The sequence below is a fragment of the Bacillus rossius genome, chromosome 3 (assembly GCF_032445375.1).
Source record: "Bacillus rossius redtenbacheri isolate Brsri chromosome 3, Brsri_v3, whole genome shotgun sequence".
In the NCBI taxonomy this organism is placed as follows: domain Eukaryota; kingdom Metazoa; phylum Arthropoda; class Insecta; order Phasmatodea; family Bacillidae; genus Bacillus; species Bacillus rossius.
Window position 1 is genome coordinate 64,330,079 of NC_086332.1, and position 26,038 is coordinate 64,356,116.

General features: G+C 33.1%; 1 protein-coding gene across 2 annotated transcripts in view; it reads left to right on the forward strand.

Annotated features, from left to right (window-relative positions):
• The first annotated feature begins 2,544 nt into the window (after positions 1-2,544).
• LOC134530809 (uncharacterized) overlaps positions 2,545-26,038 on the forward strand; it is a 60,215-nt gene continuing 36,721 nt past the window's right edge. For both annotated transcript variants that reach the window (XM_063366027.1, XM_063366028.1), the window contains exons 1-2: positions 2,545-2,711; positions 24,704-24,932. In XM_063366027.1, coding sequence (XP_063222097.1) covers positions 2,647-2,711; positions 24,704-24,932 — 294 coding nt within the window. In that variant the 5' untranslated portion in view covers positions 2,545-2,646. The remainder of the gene's footprint in view (positions 2,712-24,703; positions 24,933-26,038) is intronic.

The window sequence follows — 26,038 nt, forward strand, 5'->3', positions numbered from 1 at the left end:
ACAGCCCGGGGAGTCCTTTGTCGCCGCATCCCTGCCTGCAGCCACGAGGCCAGGAACCCCACCCTTGAGATTCAAAATTAACCCACCAGTTTCAATTGACGTAAATTCAGATCAGGCAACGGGGACGGCGTCAAACACTTACTCTTAAGTGCTTCGAACACGCCCGAACGTGATGTCCGCCGAGTGAGTGAAAGTTCACTGCAACAAACACCAAGTCGATTATAGCGCCCGGCCGGGTGTGGCAATGCGCTAAATTAAATCATTAATACTTTTTTTTAAAAACAACCAAATTAATAACAATTAAAAGATACTGTAATAATGTGAAAATTATGTACAATTTTTAAATAATCATGTAAAGTCAAATATATCATTTAAGTCCAAAACTGGTCGGAGCTGTTTTCTCGTGCTTCACGTGTCTTGGTGCGAGGTCGCGCGGTGGCCTCGCGCTAGTTGCCGTCGGGAGCTCACAAGGGTCGGTCGCTCCGCGAGCGCACAGCTTACCGTTTTCGCGACACGTCCAGTACATCGCAATAGTGTAAGTTTATCAACTCTTTTTCATTCAGCTCTGCGCCCGACCACACTCAGTTGTACGTCTTTTCGTGCGGCTCTTAACTTAATTCATTTAATCTCAACAGGGATATTTAACTTACTATGTAATTTTCACGCCTTAAGCATTAAGACAGCGGACTTGGTTCATACGCAGTTTCCAGGCGTCGAAGCCAGCGAATCATTATTCGTCAAGAGCTTCTAGCAAGACTCGTGTGTCATGTACTAACTCTTTCATCTACGTGTTTACAATTTAGCTTATTTAACTGTGTAATATACATCTTGCAATCTAACCAAGTAATAACTTTGTCAACCTGTATTCAGTGTCTGTGACTCTCACGTGTTCTCATCTAGCCGGGCTTACGTACATTTCGAAGCATTCGCATCTTGTAGTAGGTTAGATTGAAAATACCTTTAAGAACATTTAATTATATATTGCTGTATTATATGTGAACGTTATTCACTGCATATATCGTTGCCGCCTATCAGCTCCGCGATAGTTTGCCACATCCTTCACGTCAGTAACGGCCACAGGATAAATCATTACATACCATTTTGCCATCTAACCTGTTCGCGCGCATCGTCTACGTATAGAGACTCTCGTGCAGCGACGGTCAGACAACAGACGCGGCCAGGCATTGGACAAGCAGGTGTAACAGTCTTAATAAAGTGCAGTGTATTTTCAATCCGTTTAGCGTTTATTTCCAAGGTCTCCTGGGTGGCCTAAACAGCCCCAGTAGTTTTAAAACCGCGATGCACTCGTGGCTGCAGCCTCGAGGCCGAATTCCCGTTTTTGCCCCCTGAGATCATTTTCAGATTAATAATTACTCAAAACTTAAACAGTCAGCGGGAGTGGCGTCAATATATTAAAGTTAAATATCCTCGATTATGAATTGTGTATTGATTCTAGGTTACGAGCTGATTCAATTATAGCAATGTGTCTGGTTTTTCCATGTAATTAGGGACATAACCAATTTCACCATGAATAAAAATGTTACGTTAACAAATTATTATTAAACAACGATTATAAAAGAAATCCATTTCAAAATAAAAATTATACCTACGAATATAAAAAATTCAATTGAAATAATATGGCTTCTTTCTCGCCTGTTTTTATTGGCTAGAATGAACAACCACCATTGGCACAGCCGGGGGTGGGGTTTAGGGGTTCAACCCCCCCCCCCCCCTTTTTCACAATTATTTAATTAATTTGTTATTCATCACTCAAACAAATAATATTAAAATTAATAAAAATTTTTACCATTACAATATTTAAATTTAAGTACCGAAAACTGCTAAAATAGCATTATTTTACACCTTAAAATCCAAATTTTCCTGGGGGATGACCCTCGGACCCTACACTTTTTTAGTGATGGTTTTTGTGTTTTTCGTGAGGGAGGTGGGGAGGGTGCATGCTTCTTAACACCCCCCATACACAAATCCTGGCTACGCCATTGACAACCACTAATTCAATAATAAATGGGATATTACTTAACCATATGCTGGTCGGTATATAGGTTAAGTTTATAATTCTTAAGTTTTTCAATTGTAAACCCACTTTAATATTTAATTTAAAATTGTATACCCAGCTTAATTCCAACCTTAGGAGACACCAGAAGTAGCAACATGTAACATCGGACTGAGATTATTTATCGAAACATAGAAAAATGTCTTTTAAATAACTTGAAAACCAATTCAAATATTTATTATATAACCCTAGGATATGTAGTTTTTGAATTAAAATGTTATGGTCTACAGTATTAAATGCTTTTGCTATGTCAAAATAACATGCATCCACCTGTCCTAGATAAAATAGAATTACGAATAATTTTTATTTATTTACGAAGCTCCCACTAAACACAATATTTAGTAGCTTTTATAAGCGTATTTTTATTTTTAGTTTTAGTTTTAGACAAAATCGGACGGGTTACGCCAAGCAAAAGAGAAGTATATGAAATAGCCAAATCTATATAATATGTCTGCACTCTGCAGTATGAGGCAGCTGTTTATGTTCATCTATGACAGTGAGAGAAGTATTGCTTTATAAAGTTGTTTTTATTTTTAAGTGTTTTTATTAATCTTGTGTTAATTTTTGGAAAAATGAATCAAAGTTTAGATGACTTTATTCATAAGAACTTTTCGAATCGTAGGCGTGACAGAGGGAGGTGAGAAGATATTTTGAACTTATGTTTCTTAGTTATTACCTAACTTGTCAACAAGTTTTAATTTTGCTTGGATTTAGTTTTCTAATATTTATACGCATTTTCTCAAGTATTCTCTTTCTAAATAGTGTATAATCCTTCATTTATAACTAATACAAACATACCATTATATTTACACATATTTGTTTTGTTTATATTTCACTGTACTGTATATGTGGGTTGCTCTGTGCCCAAGTTTTCCTGTTGAGGGTGTTTAAAAGTGAAATCTTTACGTTAAAAGTAATGGTAATTATCTAGCAGATTGACGCATCCTAATAAGCAAATAATCAGAAAATAAGTGTTCTTATTTCTTGACATAATTCTCATTATTCTGTGTAATACATTGTGATATTTTCAAGAAGTTTGTCAGTAATTTACCGTTTTAGCGGTTTGTGAGTTTAGGTCAGCTACATTTATAATATTATACATTTGTGTGAAAGGTATGTTAGGGTGGCTACATTTATACTGCAATGTAAAAAGTAGTTGTTTCTGAAAACATCATTAAAGGATTCTTTAGCCTAAACGATCCTTGAAAAATGCATCTTAAAGATTGTCGGCTATTTTTGTTGACCTTTGGAATAGTTATAATGAATAATCTTTATAAGAATCACTGATGCAATTTTTCGTGAAAGGACAAGTGTCTCACATCCTTATGGACTAAAAAATGTTTGTGGCAATAGCTTTTGTTGTAAATGTAATTATAGTCTGTTGCTTAGCTAGCTAACTGCTGCTTTCATCCTTTAGGGTGAGATTTAGAAACATCATGTTGACTTCAACAGGTTTTTAGCCATAATGTTTTTTTGTATCATTTGATATTGAAAAATGGCCTCTGATAAAGCATAATTCATTTATTAAGAAGTAAAAAAAAATCTTAAAATTATGTTTTATTATTGTAATAGTTATTCCCAAGATAAAATTTAATAGAAAGTGTCAATACCTTACAGGGGACGTGAGCAACCAGTCACTTTTATTTTCAGGCATGTCTTAAAATTACATACTATTTTTAAGAAAACTAAAAATTTTCAAAATCAAGCAATAAAAAATTGTTATGGCATAAAAATTTTTGAAACCAAGATAGCATATTTAAGTTCCTGTCTTTTCTACTTAATTTTATTTATTATTTTCAAATGATTTGAAAGCTTATCTTTCTATAATTGCCGTCCAGACAAGGAGTGGCCAAATTAAATTATTCGGCAAAGACTAAGGCGTTTGTGTATTAGAAAACAATGCATTCAACGGGGACTACAAAGGTAGTTTCCAATAAGAGAATATTTAAATTAATTTTTTAATTAAGCCTAGAGCCTAATTAAGCTATACAATACACAATAGAACATTTCATACAAAGTAATACTGACAGGTGAAATACCATTATCATGAGAATTTATCATTAGAAGTTATGCTGTCCATGGACATTAAGACATATAAATTTAGGTAAATACAAAAAAAAAACAATCCAGCTAAATAAATTGCCTCAAGCAATGATGTCCTAAAGGGATACACACAAATAATTACGCCTAATGTAGACGAGCATTACAATTATCAAGGCCATGAACATTTTCAACGCAAGTAACACCCGCATAACTGGAGTATAATCCCTGTACGGACCATCAAAACGGCGGTTGTGTCAACCAACTCAATTACCTACAAGGCTTACGCCACAGATACAGGATAATAAATACATTAAACGTATTGCAAAATTGCATGAACCAAAATACTATTACACGTGATAAAGTTTACATACTAATAAATAACATCATCATAATCAATATCAATATCGACTTCTCGGGGGAGAACAGTTCTGAGTGTCCAATTAATAGAAATTCAACGACAGAAAATTAAATCCAGACACAATTTTTCCGAGGTGGCAGCCGAAAGAGAATTTATACTAGATAGCAAAAAGTTAAAGTTCGCGGATTACATTATGGCAAGGGCCACAGCCTCACTCATAAGATATGACACTTGCATGGCTTTCCCCCCGAAGTCGCTCTCACTTGTCGTTGATAAAGAAAACTCTACTTGAAGACTACGTGCTCATGACTACTAAGAAGAAAGAGAACGGCGAATAAAACCCTGACGGCTGCTTATATGAAATCGGCGCGGCACAGCGCGCATGTGCCGACCCTGAGAGGGGAGGCGAGGAGAAACAAAACACAACACTAAGAGGGGGAAGGAGGGAGGGAAGGATGTGCCGACGCCCGCTGTGAAGCGCAAAGTTTGAAGGCAGCGGACCTGACCGCTGCAGATTAACTTAATGTGTAAAAATCATTACAATTTTGAAAATAGTTGGAAAAACTTTAAAATCACACAAATGACTGTCAAAAATTTATTTAATTTCTGGGACACCATGTTGTGTTAGCATCAGAAGAATTTGGATGACCTTTCACATTTATTTCTCACTGAATTTTTGTTTTTTATAATGGATCCTTTTGTTATGTCCGCATATTTTAAAGGACACATCCTAACATTTGGAAACAGCAAGTGTGTGAACAGTTGTTGTTAAGTTGGGTAAGTTACATTAATTACATATTCATTATTTATTAACTACATTTTGTTAATGTAGTTGACCTAAGACACAAATCCAACCCCAGAAACATATATTAATGAAACCAATTCAATCACCTTTATTATCAAATAGGAGGAAACATTAAATAACTTAACTTTGCACCAACTTACATCTGCTCACAACATGTGAACGGCTTGTTTCAAATATCCAATATGGTAGAAATCATATCCTTTTACGCATGTGCTACTGGAAGAAAATTCCAGCTAAAGTAATAGATAAATAAATAATAATAAAATTATAGCTTTGTGGCTCACAGAATGATTAGAAAAAAAATATTTTCTTCTCCTTGCTATGAATTTCATTGCCGGTGATGGTTAGCATTAAAATAACAGTAGGCCTATTGAAGGTAAACCAAGGCTTTGTCTCAATTTAAAGATAGCTTTTTCAAGAGAGTGCTCTTGTCACATAATTTCATGAGAGAACCATTCATGCTCTCTCTTTCTCACACTCTTTTGTAATCTTGTTCTTACCATTAACTATCTAGTGATTTGGGAAGGGGGGGGGGGGGGGAAGAAATCTGAAAAAAGTAAACAAAAATCTGAAAATACATTTTTTTTTACTTACAGGCATTTTTCATAATTATTGTGTAAAACAGCAAAGATTTAATTCTATTCGTTCACTACTGATACAGTTATCTTCTGTTAGCGTGTCCATGGAAGGAAATGATTTTCTCGATGTTAAGTACTTGCTAGACGTTCACTAGAGTTTCTCATGTTTTTCAAAGTATTACAAAATAAAGTTATGGTGGTTAGATCAGGTACGTTGATAAAACTTTTATAATATGTAATAGTAATTAATGTCGCAGACCTAACCAAATCTTATCTTCACATGTTTCTATACAGTGCTTTTTCTGTAGCTAACATTACCTAATAAACTATCAAAACAGTGAACTACTGGTAAACTACATGAGATATCACAATTCTGTTTTATTCAATGATTAGAAAATTATTAGAAAGTAAAAAATGCAATTTCTGATTTTTCTTGCTTTTTATTGATTGTGCCTCTCCTAGATAATTACTCACTTAACTTTTTTCAGGAGCTGTGGTATCAGAATTGTTTATTAATTCTCTACTTAAAATAATTTTTCTGTTTTTATATGTTTTTGATGTGTACATTTTCAATATTATCTTCTAACTCATAGTTGTAAGTACTATGTAATTGTAGATTTAAGAGGCTCTTCTAAAAAGAAAATGTTGATGAAGAGTTTTATTACTTCTTATGTTGCATAACTATTCTGTTCAGAGATTATTTTTTACATGCTTTATATTAGCTTCACCTGTATGTTTGTTTGTCTGTCCGTCTGTAACTCTTTCGACTAAGAGTGAGTGGCTCATCACTGTAAAATGTCCCACCAATTTCATCACGTTCGTTAGCCGAGCGGTCTAAGGCGCGCGACATCGGAGACGTCAGATTCAGCGATCGTGGGTTCTACTCCCGGCCATGCCGGAAAACAAAAATATGTTTTTTTTTCTGGTAAATTCTAAGATTATATCCATACATCTAACTGTAAATGATTCGGAGAGACTTTACCATTTCTTTGTGACGTTGCAACTCCAAATAGTTATCTCAGATGGTAATAGGTAGTGTCGGTAACTCATTTCCCTATGATAATTATACATAAATATAGTTTAGAAAACTAAAAAAACATGCTTTTAAAGAATATCAAACTAAAAAGTTAAAAATAAATATAGTTTAAAAAACTAAAGAAACATGCTTTTAAAGATTATCAAACTAAAAAGTTAAAAATAATTTTAAAATTTAATTTATGACAATAGTATATAAGCAATACTAGTATAAATGAGAAAAAAGCATGGGGCACTTAATATACAAAAAATATGGCACAAAGCGCCTCAAGCTTTTTTCTCATTTATACTAGTATTGCTTATATACTATTGTCATAAATTAAATTTTAAAATTATTTTTAACTTTTTAGTTTGATAATCTTTAAAAGCATGTTTCTTTAGTTTTTCAAACTATATTTATTTTTATCTCACTGGTATAATTATGGCGTAGAAAACTTTTTAAAATCAAAACCAATCGACAAACGGAAAAGTGCTTCAAAGCACTTCTTAAAAAACTCTTCACTTTCAAAAAAGTTAAAAACAGAATCTCTACAATTAATTAAATAATAAAAATATATCAGTCACATCATTACTCAAATATGTAAATACTTCTTGGAGTGTATGCTTTGTGAGTGTGGATGCCTCACCCAACTACCTGCAGCATTTGTTTGCCTTTGTAAACATTATTTATTTAACAAAAGTAGGCAGGTATGTCCTGTGTGATAGCTTTGCTTGTACTCTGGGAAACAAGAGTGGATCAGATTTTTTTGTTAATAACGCAATTTTTAAACTTACTTGATTCATTTTCTCGTAAAATTCCTTCAGATTTTCTTCCCTTCAAAAATCGTATAATGCTGTTTACAGTTTCATTTATAATGTTTTTAAAAAAAATTTCATCAAAATTTACTTTATTTTAATGTATGTAACTGCACAGTTCCCTTCTCATTATAGCCCTTTTCAAATTGCAAGTTTTTTCAAATCTTTTTGGCATTATAGAATGTGCCACAAAACTTTCAAGTAGTCATACAGCTTTTTTTTAGGATTTATTTTAATTATAAGCAAACCGACCTGATGAATATAACTAGTATTATAAGTAGAACTCCCTCTTAATGTGATGTCATTAATAAGATGGTTTAGTTTGAGGTGTGTGTTAATAGTCATGTATTAGCTAAGTAAGGCTCCTTAAATGAGTTTTGATAATAGATTGGGTATAATAAACACATCTTGATAATAGTTCTCTGACATGCTCATATGTAGGTATCAATTGATATATATATATATATACACACACACACACATACATACATAGTACATACATACATTATTTTTTTCAAAATATCATTATTGTGACTCATTTCTGCTATTAAATAGTCTATTTTCAAGAGATTGCTTATTTAATAGTCATTGCATCAAGTGGGAAATATAAAGTAAACTCGTTTCACTTAATTGAGGTCTAGAGATAAGTCGAGGGAACCAAACATAACTTAGAAACACACAACTTAGAACAGTAATAACATAGAAACCTCGAAAAAATCCACGTAACTTAGAACTGTCATAAGTTAGAATGATTATAACTTAGAAACATATAACTTAGAAACACACAATGCAGAACCACACAACTTAGAAACATTGTAACATAGAAAGACATAACTTAGAACCATCACAACTTAGAAACACACAACTTAGAACTGTCATAACTTAGAAACACATAACTTAGAAACATGCAATGCAGAACCATGCAACTTAGAAACATCATAACGTAGAAACACACAACTTAGAAATGTCATAACATAGAAACACACAACTTAGAACTGTCATAACTTAGAAACACGCAACACCGAAACACCCAACTTAGAATTTTGGATGAGAAAGCATAAGTAATTTGAAAGGGCTGTAGTGACAAAACATTTTTTGTATTCTCCCTGCATTCAGAGCTGCACTCTTGTGGTGAAATAGTAACTTTAGCATTTAGTTTGTATCTCACTCTATAGGTGGTGTTGTCAGTTCCACACACAGCTAGATGAAGATCAGGTAATGGTTTGCCAGCCAGATCCGATTGACACTTTTGTTTGATTCCGGGTTTTCATGGATAACTAAATTTATTTTAGTATAAACATTTCTTTTTATGTACTACTTATAATAAATAAAATTATTTAACTCTATGAACATTGGACTAACGTTATTGTTTGACTAAATATAAAAAAACTTTTTTTAAATAAAATTTTCCCATCTCTGTGATCTCACTGTTGACAAGAAGTTAACCGAAATGAAAAATAATTTTATTAAATTAACGTTATTTTCTCTCTTGTTATTGCGTCATACAACATTCTCCTCTTAGAAGTTACGTTAGTGTCATTTATATATTTAAAAAAATTATTTAAAGTAGCGATAAACTTAATTTCTTGAGAACATACATACATTAATTATAATTATGTAAAGTACACGTCAAAACTTTGAGTGCGAATGCAGATTATTTGGGGAAAGCATAACTGTTAATGTTCAGACACAGGGTACACTTGTTACAACTTCTTTTAAAAATATATTGTTTAAAACCGTTGCAAATTTTGGGTCTTACTAATGAACAAAAATTAATTACAATTTTTTCCTTACATAAAAGTACAAATTAAGGTGATATATTCCTCTTAATTTACAAAGCAATAGTGCACAAGTATTTTAACTGGGAATGCAGTAAATATTTAGCCAGATAGCCGGTTCCAACGTCTCAGAGAGGTCATACGCGGTGTCATTTTGAAAAACCTTGAGTAAAATATCGAGATTGATGAAAGAGAATTTGAATTAGAGCCTTCGTGATTGCACCACCTGATTCGATCATACATATCTTTTGTTAATTGAAGGGTGAACATTATATATTTGTATGGGTATTTTAATGTATTTTAATAGTATTTTTAAAATTTTAGTTTTTGATACTTTAATTAATTTAATATTTTGCACAACTTATTTTCATATTTTAAAACTATATAACAAAAACAAACGATTTTCATTTTAAATATACATATTTTTACTGTGTAATTACATATTTGTTTACTCTTTATGACTACTATTATAATTGTGCAGGGGTATTTCACGTTTATATAATTATTACTTTGGATTTGTATAAGTGTGGGCAAAATGGATTTTCCTGCTCTTTCGGAAAGCAGATGGTCAGGTTGAGTTCCTATTTTAGCATGACTCGTGCGGCCGAAAATGCGGCTTTCTGTAGACTGTTAGAGACTTCCAATCTATCTGCTCGGTGTGACCTGCGTTACGTCTGAATAAGTAATTTAACTCTCTCTCTCGCTCTCTCTCGAGGTCTTTCTTTTCCATTTCGGACTTTGAAAGTTTCCAATGCCTTAACAAGTAAGTTTTAGTGTACCTCCTACAACGGCAGTTTTCGGTTTAATTTTTTTGTAATTAAAGTGTGTTAACGATACAGAGTTTTTCATCCAAAATGATTAAATTATTTTTGTTTTGTATTTCGCACCATAAACTTTAAAAATTAACATTGTTTAAATGACTCAATAAAAAAATCTTTCTTTTGCGCGTCGAGTTAACCAACAGAAGTCATCTCTGGATAGGGTGCTTGTTTGTATGTAGTATACTGCCCATTTCTTGGCCAATATGCATGCTATAAGAAGAAAACATTATAATATACAAAATTTTTTTCTATAAATCATAGTTTTAATGTTTACGTTAATCAACTCCATTTCACAGTCACAATTTTGCGAGCGCAAGCGGGCCTCTTCAGTGAGGTGCTTCTTGATTCCAGGGTACCACGGTCCCTCCCACCCACCCCCTGGGATCTACACCCATGGTCAGTGGTGTTAATCACTAATGCATCACATTTATTTAGAGAGGGTCGGAGATACTCAGCTTACGATATAACTCAGATTTATGTTTCGGAGTTCTTCGTTGTATTAACCTTTCACTTTTTAGTTACCCGGTGAATTATTTTATTGTTGTAAGCTGTCCCCTGTCCATCCTTCTACCAGGAAATGTAGTCATTAGACAGCAAAAGAGAAATAAAAATATATTTTTAAAGATACTTTTTATGCATCTCTCATCAATTGAATTGTTTTACCTGTAAATTTGAAAAAGTTAAAACCATAGCCACATAAAAACGTTTAAACAAAGTGATGGGGGAAGAGTGGGAGATCATAGTTTTAATTCTTCTTTACGAATCTACACAATCGGGCGTACCCTTCTTCGACTATCACATTACGCCATTGCCTCACATACTAACTTTTGTTTACAGTTTCAGTTAGCTGCCAAAATCTGATCTAATTGTAAAAAAAAAAATATATTTTTTATTCATAATTTTTGTATCATTTTTAACTATGTAATATGCTAGTGAAATTAGTGTACCATAAAATATAAAGAACATATTCGAGTTGTTATTAACAGAAGCAGGTTATCAAAATCAGTTTGCTTAGATTTCAAAAATCACTTTAGTTATAAACAAGGTTGTCTTCGTTGGTCTGTAGCTCTTAATACTGAAATATGTACTAAATTTACGGCATTATTACCAGAGGGTAGGAATGTGAAGTTTGGGCGTAGGCAGGCTCTGCAATCACAAACCCTTTTTCGCACAGTTAGTATGACTGAATACAGCACCCCGCTACGTTACACTAGACCTAAAAACACTGGCTTAAAGACTGACATTATTTACACGGCTTACATGAGAACGATATATAATAATTATATCATTAATAGCTCGGTAAGTTTTAATGATGTGTTATGTAGGACTACACAAAATGCACGTGAATCGTACTTACGAACATTCGAGGAAATTCGTTACAAAAATATATGGAAAAACTTTAACAACCAAGTGAACAGGAGGTAAATAAACTGTAATATTTTTAAAATCGTAATTTAAAGTATACAGTGAAGAAATTTTTATCGGTACAGTAATTCATATTTAATTACAAAAAGAAAACTGTCATATCTGAACAAGAAAATTATTATTAGCACTTATTACTGAAATGCCAATGTATGGTTTAAGTATGCTAACTTTTTTTATTAAATATCCATGCTATACCTCAAACTTGTATCATTTGCTACTTAAGTGGAACCACGCTGGTTGCATGATAGTTGCATAAAACAGTTGAGTTGGTTTTTGAAAGCCTACAGATAAGTAAAGAGCAACCAGTTATGTAAACTGTAGTATAATTACTTTGTGCTCATAAATTTGAGGTATGACGCGGCCTCAAATCGAGCCCACAAACTTCTCCAAATGAAAGTGACACATTTTAATATTAAGGCAGTTTTTATTCCTAAGTGCGCTATTAGTAAATGGAAGGTGTAGTCAAGAGGGAGGGACCACAACCCCCCTTCCATTCCCCCTAGAGGCAGAATATTTAGACAAAACGTTAAAAATTTGATTTATCCCATTCATTTTAATTATTTAAACAGAAAGTCAAGTTATTTCATTTTTTAAATAGTAATGCACCTCACTAACCAGTTTAAATTAAAAATATGGTTCAATTTATTGCTACTGAATATTGCATAATTTTAGAGTAGCCTTTTTTTAAAACTCGCATTACTACAATCATGGACGTGTGAATTTACATTTCATAAGGTGTAATTTTCCCATAAGATTTTCAGGTTAAGAAAAAGCTCTTATGGGTCCTCAGCTAGATTAAAATACAGTTTATATGGCAACATATTATTAAAAAAAAACATTCCGGGGGATAACCACTCCCCCTCCCCCTCAAGAAACTTTCATATAAAAATATGATCACATATTTATCATTGCGCTCCTCGTTACACCTAAGATTACAATGGGTGTTTTGTAAGTAAGACTATAATAGCGATGATACGTTCATTGCCAACAGCGATATGTTTAGTTTATTTCTGTTTAAATACAAACATACAGAAACACAACAAATACATCAAAAATGAATGTTTTTGAATAAATAACTGAAAACAATGATGTACATTGTTTCAGCATTAAGTTGTTTTATGTATGTACGCTTGAACGCTTTCAAATAAAATATTATTTCTGGTTTTACTGAAATAAGCAATTGAAGTAGCTAGACCATGAGTCATTTATATATACAAATATATAGCATTCTTGGAATGAATAATTTAACTAAGCAACACCCTTAATTTCTTGCGAAGTCCTTCAAAACAAAAATAGGTTTATACAAATTTTCATTAGAATTCCCCGAGTACTTATGCTATCCCCTCCCCCTTCCCACTTAAAGAATGACCAGGGGGGAAGGGCAATAATGGTAGTTTTCCAGTATGGCTCTTTTCCGCACCCCCGTTAAGAAGTGGTTTAGAGCCAACGACCCTCTTCAAACAAACGTGACACCTTAGCCCATTGAGCACCTTCCCCCTTTCAGATTCATGTAGGCTATTTAACGGAATTTATTAAGTACATATTGACTTTTATCAAATGTTTTGTCAAATGTTATAAATCATTATATAAACTCAGTTTTTTTAATGATTTCAAAACATTGTTTTTTTAAAGTAAACTTTCATGTAGGCTTGCTCGGTAAAACATGAATAAACGTAGAGAAATGTATGATGTCGAAAAATATACACATACTGAAAATAAAATATTTGTAACACTTCATTTTAAAAACACGGCTTACGCATCGGATACGTATAATAAGCTTTCTGTGGTGGGACTTATTGAATCGCATCAATCATGTGATTTTAACTCTTTCGCTGCGGGATAAATAATTGTCATCTATACCCAGATAGTGTTAAAAATATTGAGAGAAAAAAGTATGAATTTTTTTTAAGCCATTGATTATTATTATTATTATTATTATTATTATTATTATTATTAAACATAAGAATGTAGTAGAAAGTGTAAAAAAATTAAAATTTCTTACATATGTTTACACAATTTTTTTACAATTTTAATTTTTTCACACAATGCAATTTGGCTTGTGTTTCTTGTCAATTTGTAGGCCAATGAAATGTCTCTCACTCAGTCTGGTCAGTGGAAGAATATCTGCACAAATACGTCCTTTCTTTTTTGTTGGTGGTCTACTATATTCTTCCATAATACTCTCAATTACACAATTCCTGTACTGTAGTGCAGACATTTTTGTATCACGTGACATATTGTACACAATTTTTCTGTTTACTAAGGCAGCTTCAACAATGAAGTGCCATAGCACATGATACCATTTCCTGTTTTTGTGGTAATATGAGTATGATGAATACAGTTGGTCAAAACGATCTACACCATTATTTTAATTTTTTTATTATATTCTAAAACCATCTTTGGTTTGGCAACTGTTCTGTACCCATTGTCTGTATTTTTTGCTTGTACATTCACTACAGTCAAATTATTGTCAAGAACAGTAGACAAAATAGTGACCCTCCCAGTATCCTGCCAAGTGCAAGTAATCATTCCCTCTTTATTCAACCAAAATTTTGGTTTTTCACCTTTCTTCAATTTACAAATACTGGGCTTACACTCTACTGGCATACCACGCCTGTTCGTTCAAACTGTCCCACAAGCCCCTATGTCATATTGTCGGAGAAACTGGAACAGGGATGGGCTTGAAAAGAAATTGTCACAATACACTACACGTTGTGTGTTTTCAAATCCCAACATAATATTTCTAACTTCACGCTCACCCAACCCTAAACTGGTATCAGCATTTACTTGCAGACCACTTTTGCCTACATACCTACACATCAAACCTCAACAAGAAACCTGTTTCACTGTCGCACAGTGACCAAAGTTTCACTCCCCACTTTGTGGAAGGTTTGGAAGGCATGTACTGCTTGAACCAGAGACGCCCTTTGAATCAAAGCAATGATTCGTCAACCGACAAGCTACGACCAGGTTTAACTTCTTCCAGGTACGTGTTTTTCACAATATCAATGATGGGACGAATTTTGAATAGAGGATCATATTCCTCGTGATTTTTTGGTAGCTGTTTATTGTTGTCTGCAAAATGTAAAAATGTTCTAAGATTTTGGTGCCTGTCACGAGACATAATGTTGGCATAATTTGGCGTAGAATTCAGCCAAGACGCTTCAGAAAAATACTGCTCAATTGATGTTTTGCGACAGAAGCCCATGCCAATTTCAATGGCTGTCATTGCCTGTATATCCTCGGGAGTGCATTCTTTCCACTGCATATACCGTGAACGAGGGGATACTTTATTTGCCTCAATATTCTCATAAAATTGAGAAGCATACAAGTTGGTTTGGTCAGACACCCAACTAAATATAGACTTTGGAAAAAATTTGTATAAACAATCTACTGCTGTATTGTTTGAGGTTAACGTTTTTAGTGATGCATGTAATGGTGATTTTTTACACCAGTCAAGGCAAACATACATATTTTCAGAGTCCATGGTTATCCGGTCATTAGGTACTACTTAACAGGCTTTGTGTTTTCGGTATCTTCTGAATACTGTTGTGAAAAGCCGTCACTACCACTTGCGTCACTGTCGTTATCACTTGAATGTTCAAACTCGCTATTAGTAATATTATTATGCTCATTTTCTTCCTTTTCATCTTCAGAAACACAACACTCAAACTCGAAATCTGAATCCGCAAATAAAATATAACATTCACTTTGCGTCAAACCTCTTTTTCGTCCCAATGCCATTGTTGATTACAAGGAAAATAAACACCATAGATGAATAAATACCATTAAAAAACCCATAAGAAAAACCATAGGTAAATAAATATTGGTTTCCGCTGCAAAAAAAAAACCTCACAGCATCGAGATATCGATTCTGAAGATTGCAGCACCAAAGAGAAAACAATAACTTCACAAAAACTTGCCGCAAATAGAGAAATCACCTTATTCGACAAAAGTCGCATGTCGCAAGTTAGCAATATTTTATATATTCGACTTTAGTCGAATGTCGCAGTTAAAGAGTCAAAGAATACTTGATAAAGTAGACAGTTAAACTGTAGCAAGACAGTTTATCTCAGTAATATTTATCAACATACATCATGCTTTAATACTTATTTATTTTTTAGTCATAAGGAGTAAAATTTTCTTTTTAGGTTTTAACTTTTTAGTTGAAAAAATTTCTGTTTTGTGATAATTTTGCTAAAGATTTTTCGTGGAAGAATTTGCTAAAGATTTTGTTTTATTCTTTTACAATCCTGCTATCAGGCGTATTAGACTTTGTATATTGCACACATCACAATTCTGTTTTAAAATACAATATATGAACATATAAATGGTTGTCCTCAGAAGTGAGAGACACGCTTCAATAAACCGGTGAACCGTCACTTCATCTCTTCTTGTCTCTAGTGACTTACATATCTACTATCTACTAGTTCGAATCCACAATTTATTCACTCTCTGTACGTTGTTAATACCCTACTATCCATGTTAAATGTTTCTAGCCTTTCGACCAATCTGAAAACTAAACTGACCTAAATACTGAACTTCACACCTGTTAAGTAAAGAATCACGTGAAAGAAAAGTGTTTTCCTGGAACATTATGGTAACTTTACCCATACTCAGAAATCCAACTCTTCTTTCAGATCCATCCTTCTGCTTCCCATAACCACCTGCATGCATAATGCATGATTTTTTTGCACCCCGCATGAAAGAGCACAGGGTTTTCCCTGTGTCTATGCAGGTTTTACCTGGTCCCAACTTATCTAGTTTTAGTCTAGTATAGTCAGAGAGGAGAGTCAGCCATGGCGCCAATCGCTGCCATGCCTGGCCAATCTTCTCCTAGCACATGATGCATGATTAGAGTGTACATATAGGCTTTGGCCTGAGACACAGTTAGCGTCTTCCCAACTCAGACCCCTCCCGCGCACTCTTAGTTTTAATTAGGTTAGGAAAAAAATACTCAGAAATAAACTAAAAAGGTTAAACGTCTAGGGTTTGCAATTAGTAGGCTATATCAGTGGTATATATATCGAATGTGACGGCAAGAGTATATTTTTAGCATCAATTCAGGTAAGATAAGCCCTCTTTGAATAAATTGTGTGTTTTTGGGCAGCACTTACATTCTTACAGTGAATATGTGTGTGAAATAATGAAGAAAAAAAAACACTATTTCTTTGTAACAGAACATATGTTTGTACATATGTAGCACAAAGAGCATGCAAACCTATTATTTTCAAAATTTAGTAGGTATGTAAGGTTGTTTCGTAGGTAATTTTCTTAAGAATATTTTACTGCTTGGATATTAACGTATTATACTGTTGGTGTATCCTTCAAAATATATTCCACACAAGGTCACATTTAACGTTACCTATTTTGTATCCAAAAAAAGCATAAACCACTGAATGACAATGAAATTCGTGGGTGAAGTTCGTTTTTAGTAGCTTCTTATGGAAAACCTTATAATAGAGATTTGAATTAATTTTATTAGGTAGACGTCTATTGAATAAAATATTACTGTAACCTAACATGTGAAAACAGTTTGCATGTTAGGGCTAGCGCGATGTGTTACTAAAAAAGAAAAAAATCCAAATATTAAAATAATTTATACTAATGTTTTTTGAATAAAATATTTCCAAAAACGATTATTTTCAAAGCCATATTTTCTCCAAACTAAAATAAAATCACAGAGTGACGTCATGATATTTAGCGAAATTCGCCTGTGAAGTTATTATTCACAATCGTAGGCTTCGTACGTGAAAGTTAAAATTATTTGTAACTCAATAATTAATACTACTGTATTTGTAAAACTAAAAGTTTTAATTTTTTTTGCATGCGCCTGTCTGGACACACAAAGCAAGTGTGAGATGGGTGGTATGTGCATCTTACGCCGTTAAATCTAATAAAATGCATACAACGTTGCACATTGTTAGTGAATCCTACTACACGTTCAGAAAAGTCGTTGAGAGATTAAATTGTTTTGTATTATAAAGGCAATATTTACACTTTATAGAAAGTAAATATTTAATTTCCTTTAATATTTATTTTGTTTAATTACATTTTATTCCGTATGTTTATATTTGTAATCTATGATTAATTCAGACTGTAAATTTCTTTGGTTATCGTTTTGTCTATGTATTACTCTATGTTAATTTTTATTTTAAAATATTGTCAAGGCTAGCATAACAGTATTTTTTGAAACCACTATTAATTTAAAGATGAACACGTCAGTAATGGTTATTAATTTTACTAGTTTTTGTTTTAACAACAAACTATAGAAAATCTTTTACTAGTGACGGGGAAAATATTCTTTTAGAATGAATTGAGACTTGATTAAGACAACAGCTAGAATGCAACGATTTTGACATTGATTTATAATTGAATATTTATAGAAGATTGAATATGGTTATTAATGCCAATATTAACTGAGATTTTGAAGAAAATAGTAATTTTAATCGACGAAGATAAGACTCAGACATCAAGATTTTAAATAATTACTTGAGAAGAGAAGTCGACAAATATCCATGTTCAAGAGATCGTCAAATGACTTTAATTTGCTTTGAAACTACGAAGATTAAATGCCGTTTACAATTCCGAAGAAAGAAGAATCCTGTCGAAGATTGAAAAGTCGCAGTTCGAGCCCGGGAAGGATGACCGTCGCGCAGTTCAACCCAGTTGCAGCCCATAGTCTGAAGGATGGAGTCGTGACAGCGCGTATTCCTGCCGCACGCTAGAGGACGGAGGAGCAACACCAACATCGCAGTCCTGAATGAGTCGAACCAAGGAGTCTCCGAGAACCTACACGTCTCGTGGGTATCCTGCAGCAAGGTTTGGTCCCTTACCCCATCACCCGAAGACTCGCTGAATATAGAAGTACCCTAACAAATTACAATTTAAACAAGACGAACATTTTTCGCAGAACTAGAATCTGTTATAGTATATTGAATATTCTTTGTAAAGGAAACCGAATAACTTGTTCATCTTTAGATTTACAAATCAAATTCCGGAATCACGATCCCGATCTAGATAGTATTAACGAGTATAGATGGAATTTGATATTGGAATAACGTATTGCTATTTTGTTTGACTGGTACTGCAAGTTACGTACCCAGTAGTCCAAGCTCTACCGGACTGAAGTTAGTTAAAATAAATAACATCCAAATAATTAACATTTGATTGTAAAGATAATTCACACAAGTGAAAGAATTGTTAGATGCTTTGAAGTTGAGAGTAATAACAAATTCCAGCTGTAGTTTAAAATAAATTATTTTAAGTTAAGATTATTTATATAAAGTGTGATTTTGTGCATGTCAAAGTGTATTGTCACCGTCGTCACAAAAATTACACACAAATATAAACCGTACAGTTGAATTTATTTACACTTTATTCCAAGGTCTATTCACGATATTAGTATTTAAATACTTTTGACACACTTTACCTTGACTTTCAGACACAAGCTTCTAGATACAATTCTTATAACTGAGAGAGGTAGGCTAGAGAAACCGAAATTATTAAATACATTAAATAATTTCAATATTTACACTAGCTGACTCCACAGTATGGAGATTACAATTTTTTATTAATTATGTTATTTTATAGGGCACGTTAGCTACCTAATTTATGGAACAACTAAATTTATTTGTTTGTTTAATGAGAATTACTCTACGCCATACTCATTTACATATAGGACAGAATAACAATGACTTTGAACCCTCTTGGGTAGTTTAACATTTTTAAAATAACCCTTGATGTATGAACCAAACAGTCCCAAAAATTTCTAACAATTCCATTATGCTTCAAAAGTTGTGAAAAAAAAATTTATCGTAAGAAATTGTCTTGTATTTTTTCTTGAAATTGTGTGGCACTTTCATTAATAACGATTACCTAGCATACTGCACAACCTGCTAGTAATTTTTTGAGAGGCTCAGTGAAATAAAACAAGTAAAAGATGAGAGTGAGTATATGGATAATATGACTTTCTTCTTGCCTATTGGGCTTGGTAGTGTAAACACAGCGGTGGATTTTTTTTGTGGGCTTCCCGAGGTTCGAATACTGAACTGGAATTAATTGACTGATGAATTTTTATCACGTGACTGGTTTCAAAAACGTTTTAATATGAGTTATATTTATTAATAGCGAAATGAATGAAAGAGAATAAATATAACTATACTCAACATTTTAAAATAAAATTTTACATTTTGGAAGTTATTTCAATTTTTCTTTTTATTGAAATTCTTAAGTTTCTTGGAAAAATTGCAAATCTGGGATTCGTATTTCACTCTGAGCATCAAAATATCCATGAGTTATAGAATTTTATTTAGTGTACATATGTTTTTTCTGTCAAGGTGAAATGTCAAAGATCCGAGGTTGAACCTGACTTGCACAACTCTAAATTCTGTTTTCACCTCGCAAACTACTTGTAACAACTTAGAAATTTGGAAGTCCAAGAAAATGTTTTGTAATTTTACTCTCTTTTTCACCGTTACATAATCAAGTTAATCAACATAAAAATAATACCTGCTGGAATGCAACTTATCTTTTTCATTTCATTTAAAGGAATGTTGCCAATGGTATTATATCGACAACATTTTCGTGACTGCAGAAGTTGGCAAGTAAAGTTTATACAAAATCCAACATTTTTAAAATACATCAGATATGAATCAGTCCACACATATAGGTCTTGTGTCAATAATCTTGCCTAATTAATTAAGGCATTGAAAAAAATTCTGAATTTTTTAAAAAAAAAGTATTGTTCAATTCTCTTTATGCCATTTATTTATAAAATTTATATATTTTTCATAAAGTTTTGTTAAAACATACGCCCTTGATAATTCATTTTCCAGATTGAATGTTTAGTGACGCTAAAGCAGAAGCCCTTTAAGCATGAACAGATTGATACATAATATTGCACGCGCATATTGTTAAAATACTGCATGAATCATTCAAAATTCTATACAGTTAGTTTAGTACAATGTAAGTCATTGACTATTATTATGGAATACGAAAGAAAAAGCATTGTTTTGTATTTTTACGAAAAAAGTCTTAAATTTGTTTCCACACTATTTCTTCATATAAAATTATAACCAAATCATTAATGTGTGAATACAGAATTAAAGGTCTAGAGAAATCTTTAAAAAATAAATTTCTGAATTATTAACTGTATACACAGATAAATTATGGATAGCAACAGTTATCTCAGGAACAATATAATTCGTGTGCATCTAGAAACCTAGTTCCTAATATATAGACTCTCTTAAATAATAAACGTTATTAATCGCTACATCAGTGTCAAATTTAATTTCACAACAAAACTCATGAACGATGTATGTGTTTTTGGCGTTTGTTTCTTGAATAGTCCAAGCTACGATCACATTCCATCCGAAAACCCTTAAGAAGTGTACAAAATTATAACGCTAGGTTTTTTAAAATTACTTTTATAGGCCTACACCACAAACGGTTGACGATATACCTATACATAATAAATTGTTAAAGTAATAATATTTTTCTACGTATAATTAAACCAAAAAACTCCTAAATATATACGTTTTCAATTGCATGATTTTAAAGTTCTGCAGTAAATTGTGTTTACATATTTTATATGGAAGGTTAAAGGCATAAGAAATTTGTTATTTCATTCTTTTTTCAAAATATAAACTCGTGACATGCTCTTACTTAAAAAATTACTAAGTGCGAATTTGTTTGGACAAATTTTCCAACTAAAAAAAATAAGAAAAAATGTATTTAATTGTGAATTGCGCATAACGAGACCTTTACAAAATCTTTTCCCTTTGATTTGATTGGATTACTTTCTGTGTTTTATGGGATAGTTATGCATTTGCTATAACATGGTGACTAACCGTGGTCACAAATGCAATCAATTGTATGTAATAGTTCACTGAATAAAGTTTATTATAGAACATTGGACTATGTATTAAATTTTCCGTTTCACAAATGACCAATTTAGCAGAGCTTTCTCAATTTAAAAAAAAAGCTTAAAACTTTAAAATACTCAGTTTCAAAAAATAAAGTAAAAATGGTATTCACTATGACACAGAATAAAGGCCAAAATAATGGTTTTCAGTTATAAAAACCTTGCAATAAAATCTACCCAAATTACTATTTTTATACATTACTTGCTAATTTAAATGGCCGGTATTTCCACCATACCTATATTTTGATGTTAAAATTAAATTTTTAGTTCTTTTTATAATCATTTTGTTAGAAATCACTTTAAATAATTTAACCTTTTTTTTAATTTACAGTTTTTAATTTGGTTTTGAATAGAATAAAATGCATTTTTTTGTTGGATGTAATTTATATAATTTATAAAATTTATTTTTCACTGTAATTTCACAGTTAAATGCACGAACTGTGTGAAAATGCCATCTGCTGAGAAAAAAACAAGTCTTCAAAAATGTAGTTTTCTACGAACGGCATAGAGAACGTTGGTGGTCAAGATGGTTATACATTGCTACCTAATTTTCAAAGAGAGAAGCTTTGTAGGGGGCTGTATATAAGACCTTATGAAAACGTTTGCCCCAAACACACAACCAAAAGTTTCCCCATTCAATATCCACACAACTTAGAAACATTGTATTGTAGAAAGTCATAACTTAGAACTATCACAACTTAGAAACACACACCTTAGAACTGTCATAACTTAGAAACACGTAATGCAGAACCACACAACTTAGAACTGGCATAACTTAGAAACACATAACACAGAGCCATACAACTTAGAAACATCGTAATGTAGAAAGTCATAACTTAGAACTATCACAACTTATAAACATGCAACTTATAACTCATAACTTAGAAACACGCAATGCAGATGGCTTTTATATAAACGGAACCAAGTAACCTATGCACAAAAGTAGATTATAAAGTTATGGTGATTATATTAAATCTCTAGTTGGTGGTTAGTTCAATGCATTCCAAATGGTAGTACGTGGTACAAGGAGCTTGGTTCTTTTAATTTAAACAAACTTAATAGGTTTTTTACGACTTAGTATAGCTAAATAAAAAATGTAGCTTGGTTCCTTTTATATTTAAATAAAAGCTGTCCATTTGATCATCACAAACAAACATGCTTGTATTTTGTTATTATCCACGAGACTTGTGAGCCATGGTATAAATCAGTGATGTCAAAGGGTAAAGAACTACTGAACAATCAATGTGTTTGTAACTATTTTGCCTGTAATACATGACTTCCACTAATCACTGTAATGTTTAGTTTAGTATTATGCTCTCAAGTTTTGGCTGAATTGTTTCGTGATTATGTAAATGAAAGAGGCAGTTAATAAATTTTTGTGTTCATGTTTGCTAAATTTTTCAAAGAAAATATGAAACCACAGATTTGCAAAATAATACTACTCAGTAATAGTGATAACCTCAATTATTGTACGTGTTAAACTTCAGTTTTGATAATTTACGTCACTAAACTATATTCACTTCATTCCACCAACTGATACATATGTGGGATATAACAAAGCAGTGGTGCAATAAATATCATTGAAATGTGTGTTCATACTCAAAGGTCACAGTATATACAGTTACAAAGTCATCAAAAATCAAATTTTAATGAAAAAATGTTGTTTTTGTACTCATGTAAAGTTTATTTGTGTGGTAATCTCCACTACCTTTGTTGTTGACTTACATTGTCTCTTATATTGCAAAATGTGTATTCATAATCACCCTAACACCAAAAGTTACAGAGAATGGATGATAAGGAGATAAAGAGTATACCAGCTAAAATTTACAGCTAGTGCTGATAAAAGTTCCATATCATGTATCTAAGTTTATCCAGTGATCCTGTATATACACTGAACCTGTGGTACATGATGCTTGCTGTTTTAATTTAGTACGTTGAAAAGTTCTTGAATTAACAAAAACGTGTAATAAAGCTATTAATTTTGACCGTTAAGTTTAATATGAAAGAAAGATATCACACAAGCCCTGAGATAATTTGTTTGTACTGTGATATTCAATATTTTTTAATGTCCAGTATCTTTCAACGTACTAAATAAAAACAGAAGCGTCATGTACCACAGTATAAATATATATACATGATTGTGCCATCAGGATCAAGGTATGAACTTGACTACATGATATGGAATGGTTACCTTCAAGTTAATAAAGGTGTTTTCTACTAAAAAAAAAGTCCTTATTTAATGTTTTTTTTGAACTTTAATGCAATTTTTTTTTAACTGTAGCATGTACAGAGATCATGAAATCATGTAGTCTACAATTTTGGATTAACTGTTTGTATGTAGCATTCATCTTCAAACTCTTTATTTTTAGTATGTCATGCTTTAAATCAATATAAATTAGTTTTTTCCTAAAAAAAATCATTAAATAAGGACTTGTTTAGTAGAAGAAACATTTATAAACAATTAAATACTGTTATATCAGGAATTTATTAAAAATTACATATGTGCAAAATGCAAAAAATTAGAAGCAAAGTAATTTAGGATACTTAATCAAACAAAAGCTCTGCACTGAATGTCACCCTCTTCCAAATAACATCAAACTTATCAACAAGCAAGCTCCCAAATGGGCACGTCCATTTACACCTTAAGAGCTGGCACAATGCATTTGAGAGACATTGCAAATTGTTCTCCAAACAACAGAAACTTGGAGGGCAACTAAACAAGTTAGAGGAGGAATAAATTGAGAGTGGGAAGTCAACTTGCGGGTGCAGGCAACCGGAAAATTCGCAGGGACAGTCAAAATTGAAATGGTGTGTGTGCGTGGCGACCGCTCAGTAGTTTAGGTTTTTTGTAAATTATATTTTACGTGGTTCTTTTTGCAGTTCTTATAAGTATCACTTAGGAACTTTGTGTGTAATATCTACCTTTTGGTAAGTTATTCACTGTTCTTAGTTACTACAAATGTTCCTGCCAATGTGTGTTATTGTTTCATTACCTTGTCACAGTCTGTAACGATCATGATTTATCCCGCACAGTTAAGTCAAAGAGGTTGTGTATTTGTCCTGAAGGTCCCGGAGCAGAGGCCCTCGAAGGAGCAGTGTCTCCGGCCGGAACCCGAACGCCAGCGTGTCTGGCCGGCGCCGGCCCATGCAGAGTGCCCCAATAGCAGACGCAAGGTTCCTCATCATCCAGAAGAAGCGCCAAAAACTGACCGATGCACGTGACCAACTAGCACAGCTGGCAAGGCACTCGGACCTGCGCTCCAAGCTGGATAGGATTCGTGGAGGAACTAGAAAGGTACATTCGGCACTCTTTTGTAAGTCATTCTTAGGAGTTAAGCACTTTCTGCAATCCTGCAATGATCGACCACACGTGCTTAGATTTTTTTGGGTGGATTGATCATGGAATAAAAGTCATGTCAGAGACTTTTTTTTATAAACAGTAAGACTCATGTGATTTTTCTTATTAGTACTTGTTTTAAAATAATTTTTGGTGTTGCTTGGCTTCTGGGTTTTAGCTGTGTTAAAGGCGAAGATTTCACAATTTCTATATAGACCTTGCAGTCACCATCATAGGAGTAGCAGTTACCTACTGATGTTCATGCCGCCGATCCATCATATTGCCATCCGGGGCAGTTAGTGTGTGCGAAACCAGAAACCGAAGTTTCTATAACTCGCTTAGTGCGTTGTAAATCAGGTGCACCCCACACTTTTGTAAAATCACTTGGATCAACGGGCGGGGCGCGTGTCTTGTTGGATAAGTTTGGCACACGGGCCTGTGTGTGTGCTGGTAGGTTGTGTAATGCTATATAAATTACGTGTACCTAATTCGGCGGGGGAGAGAAGCTCCCCACCAGCTAGATCGGCTAGCTGGCGTGATGTAGTATCATGTTGGTGTGCATTAGAGGCTTGATAGTGTGCTGTATTTATAAGTGAACTAATTAAACTCGGGTGTGGCGTGTACTGTAAAGCTGTGCGAGCCGCTCCTCCGAACCCCTAGGAACACAGAACATGCATGGGTAGTTAGCCCATATGTGCATGTAATAGGTAGTCCTGGCCGACACTCGCACAGGCATATCATCGTGTGGTCGTGTTGGTGAAGGAAAAAAGAAAATACATAGGTTAGTACTCTACTGGCCGCTTTAGGGACCGAACTATTGCGTTCCAACATAGTTTGGTCAAAGTTAGGCTGAGCCAGTATTGCTGTAGCTAGCCCCCAGGCTGTTGTCTTCTACACCTGAAAAATAGAAAGTGACATTAATAAATGAAGGTCGTCCTATTCTATTATTGTTCGAGCAGAGAGATGCCCTTGTCCAGGTTTTTTTTATTATAGATTTTTGAAATTTTTTTTAATTTTTTTTAATTTTATTATTTTATATTTTTTTAATTATTTTATTTCTTTTT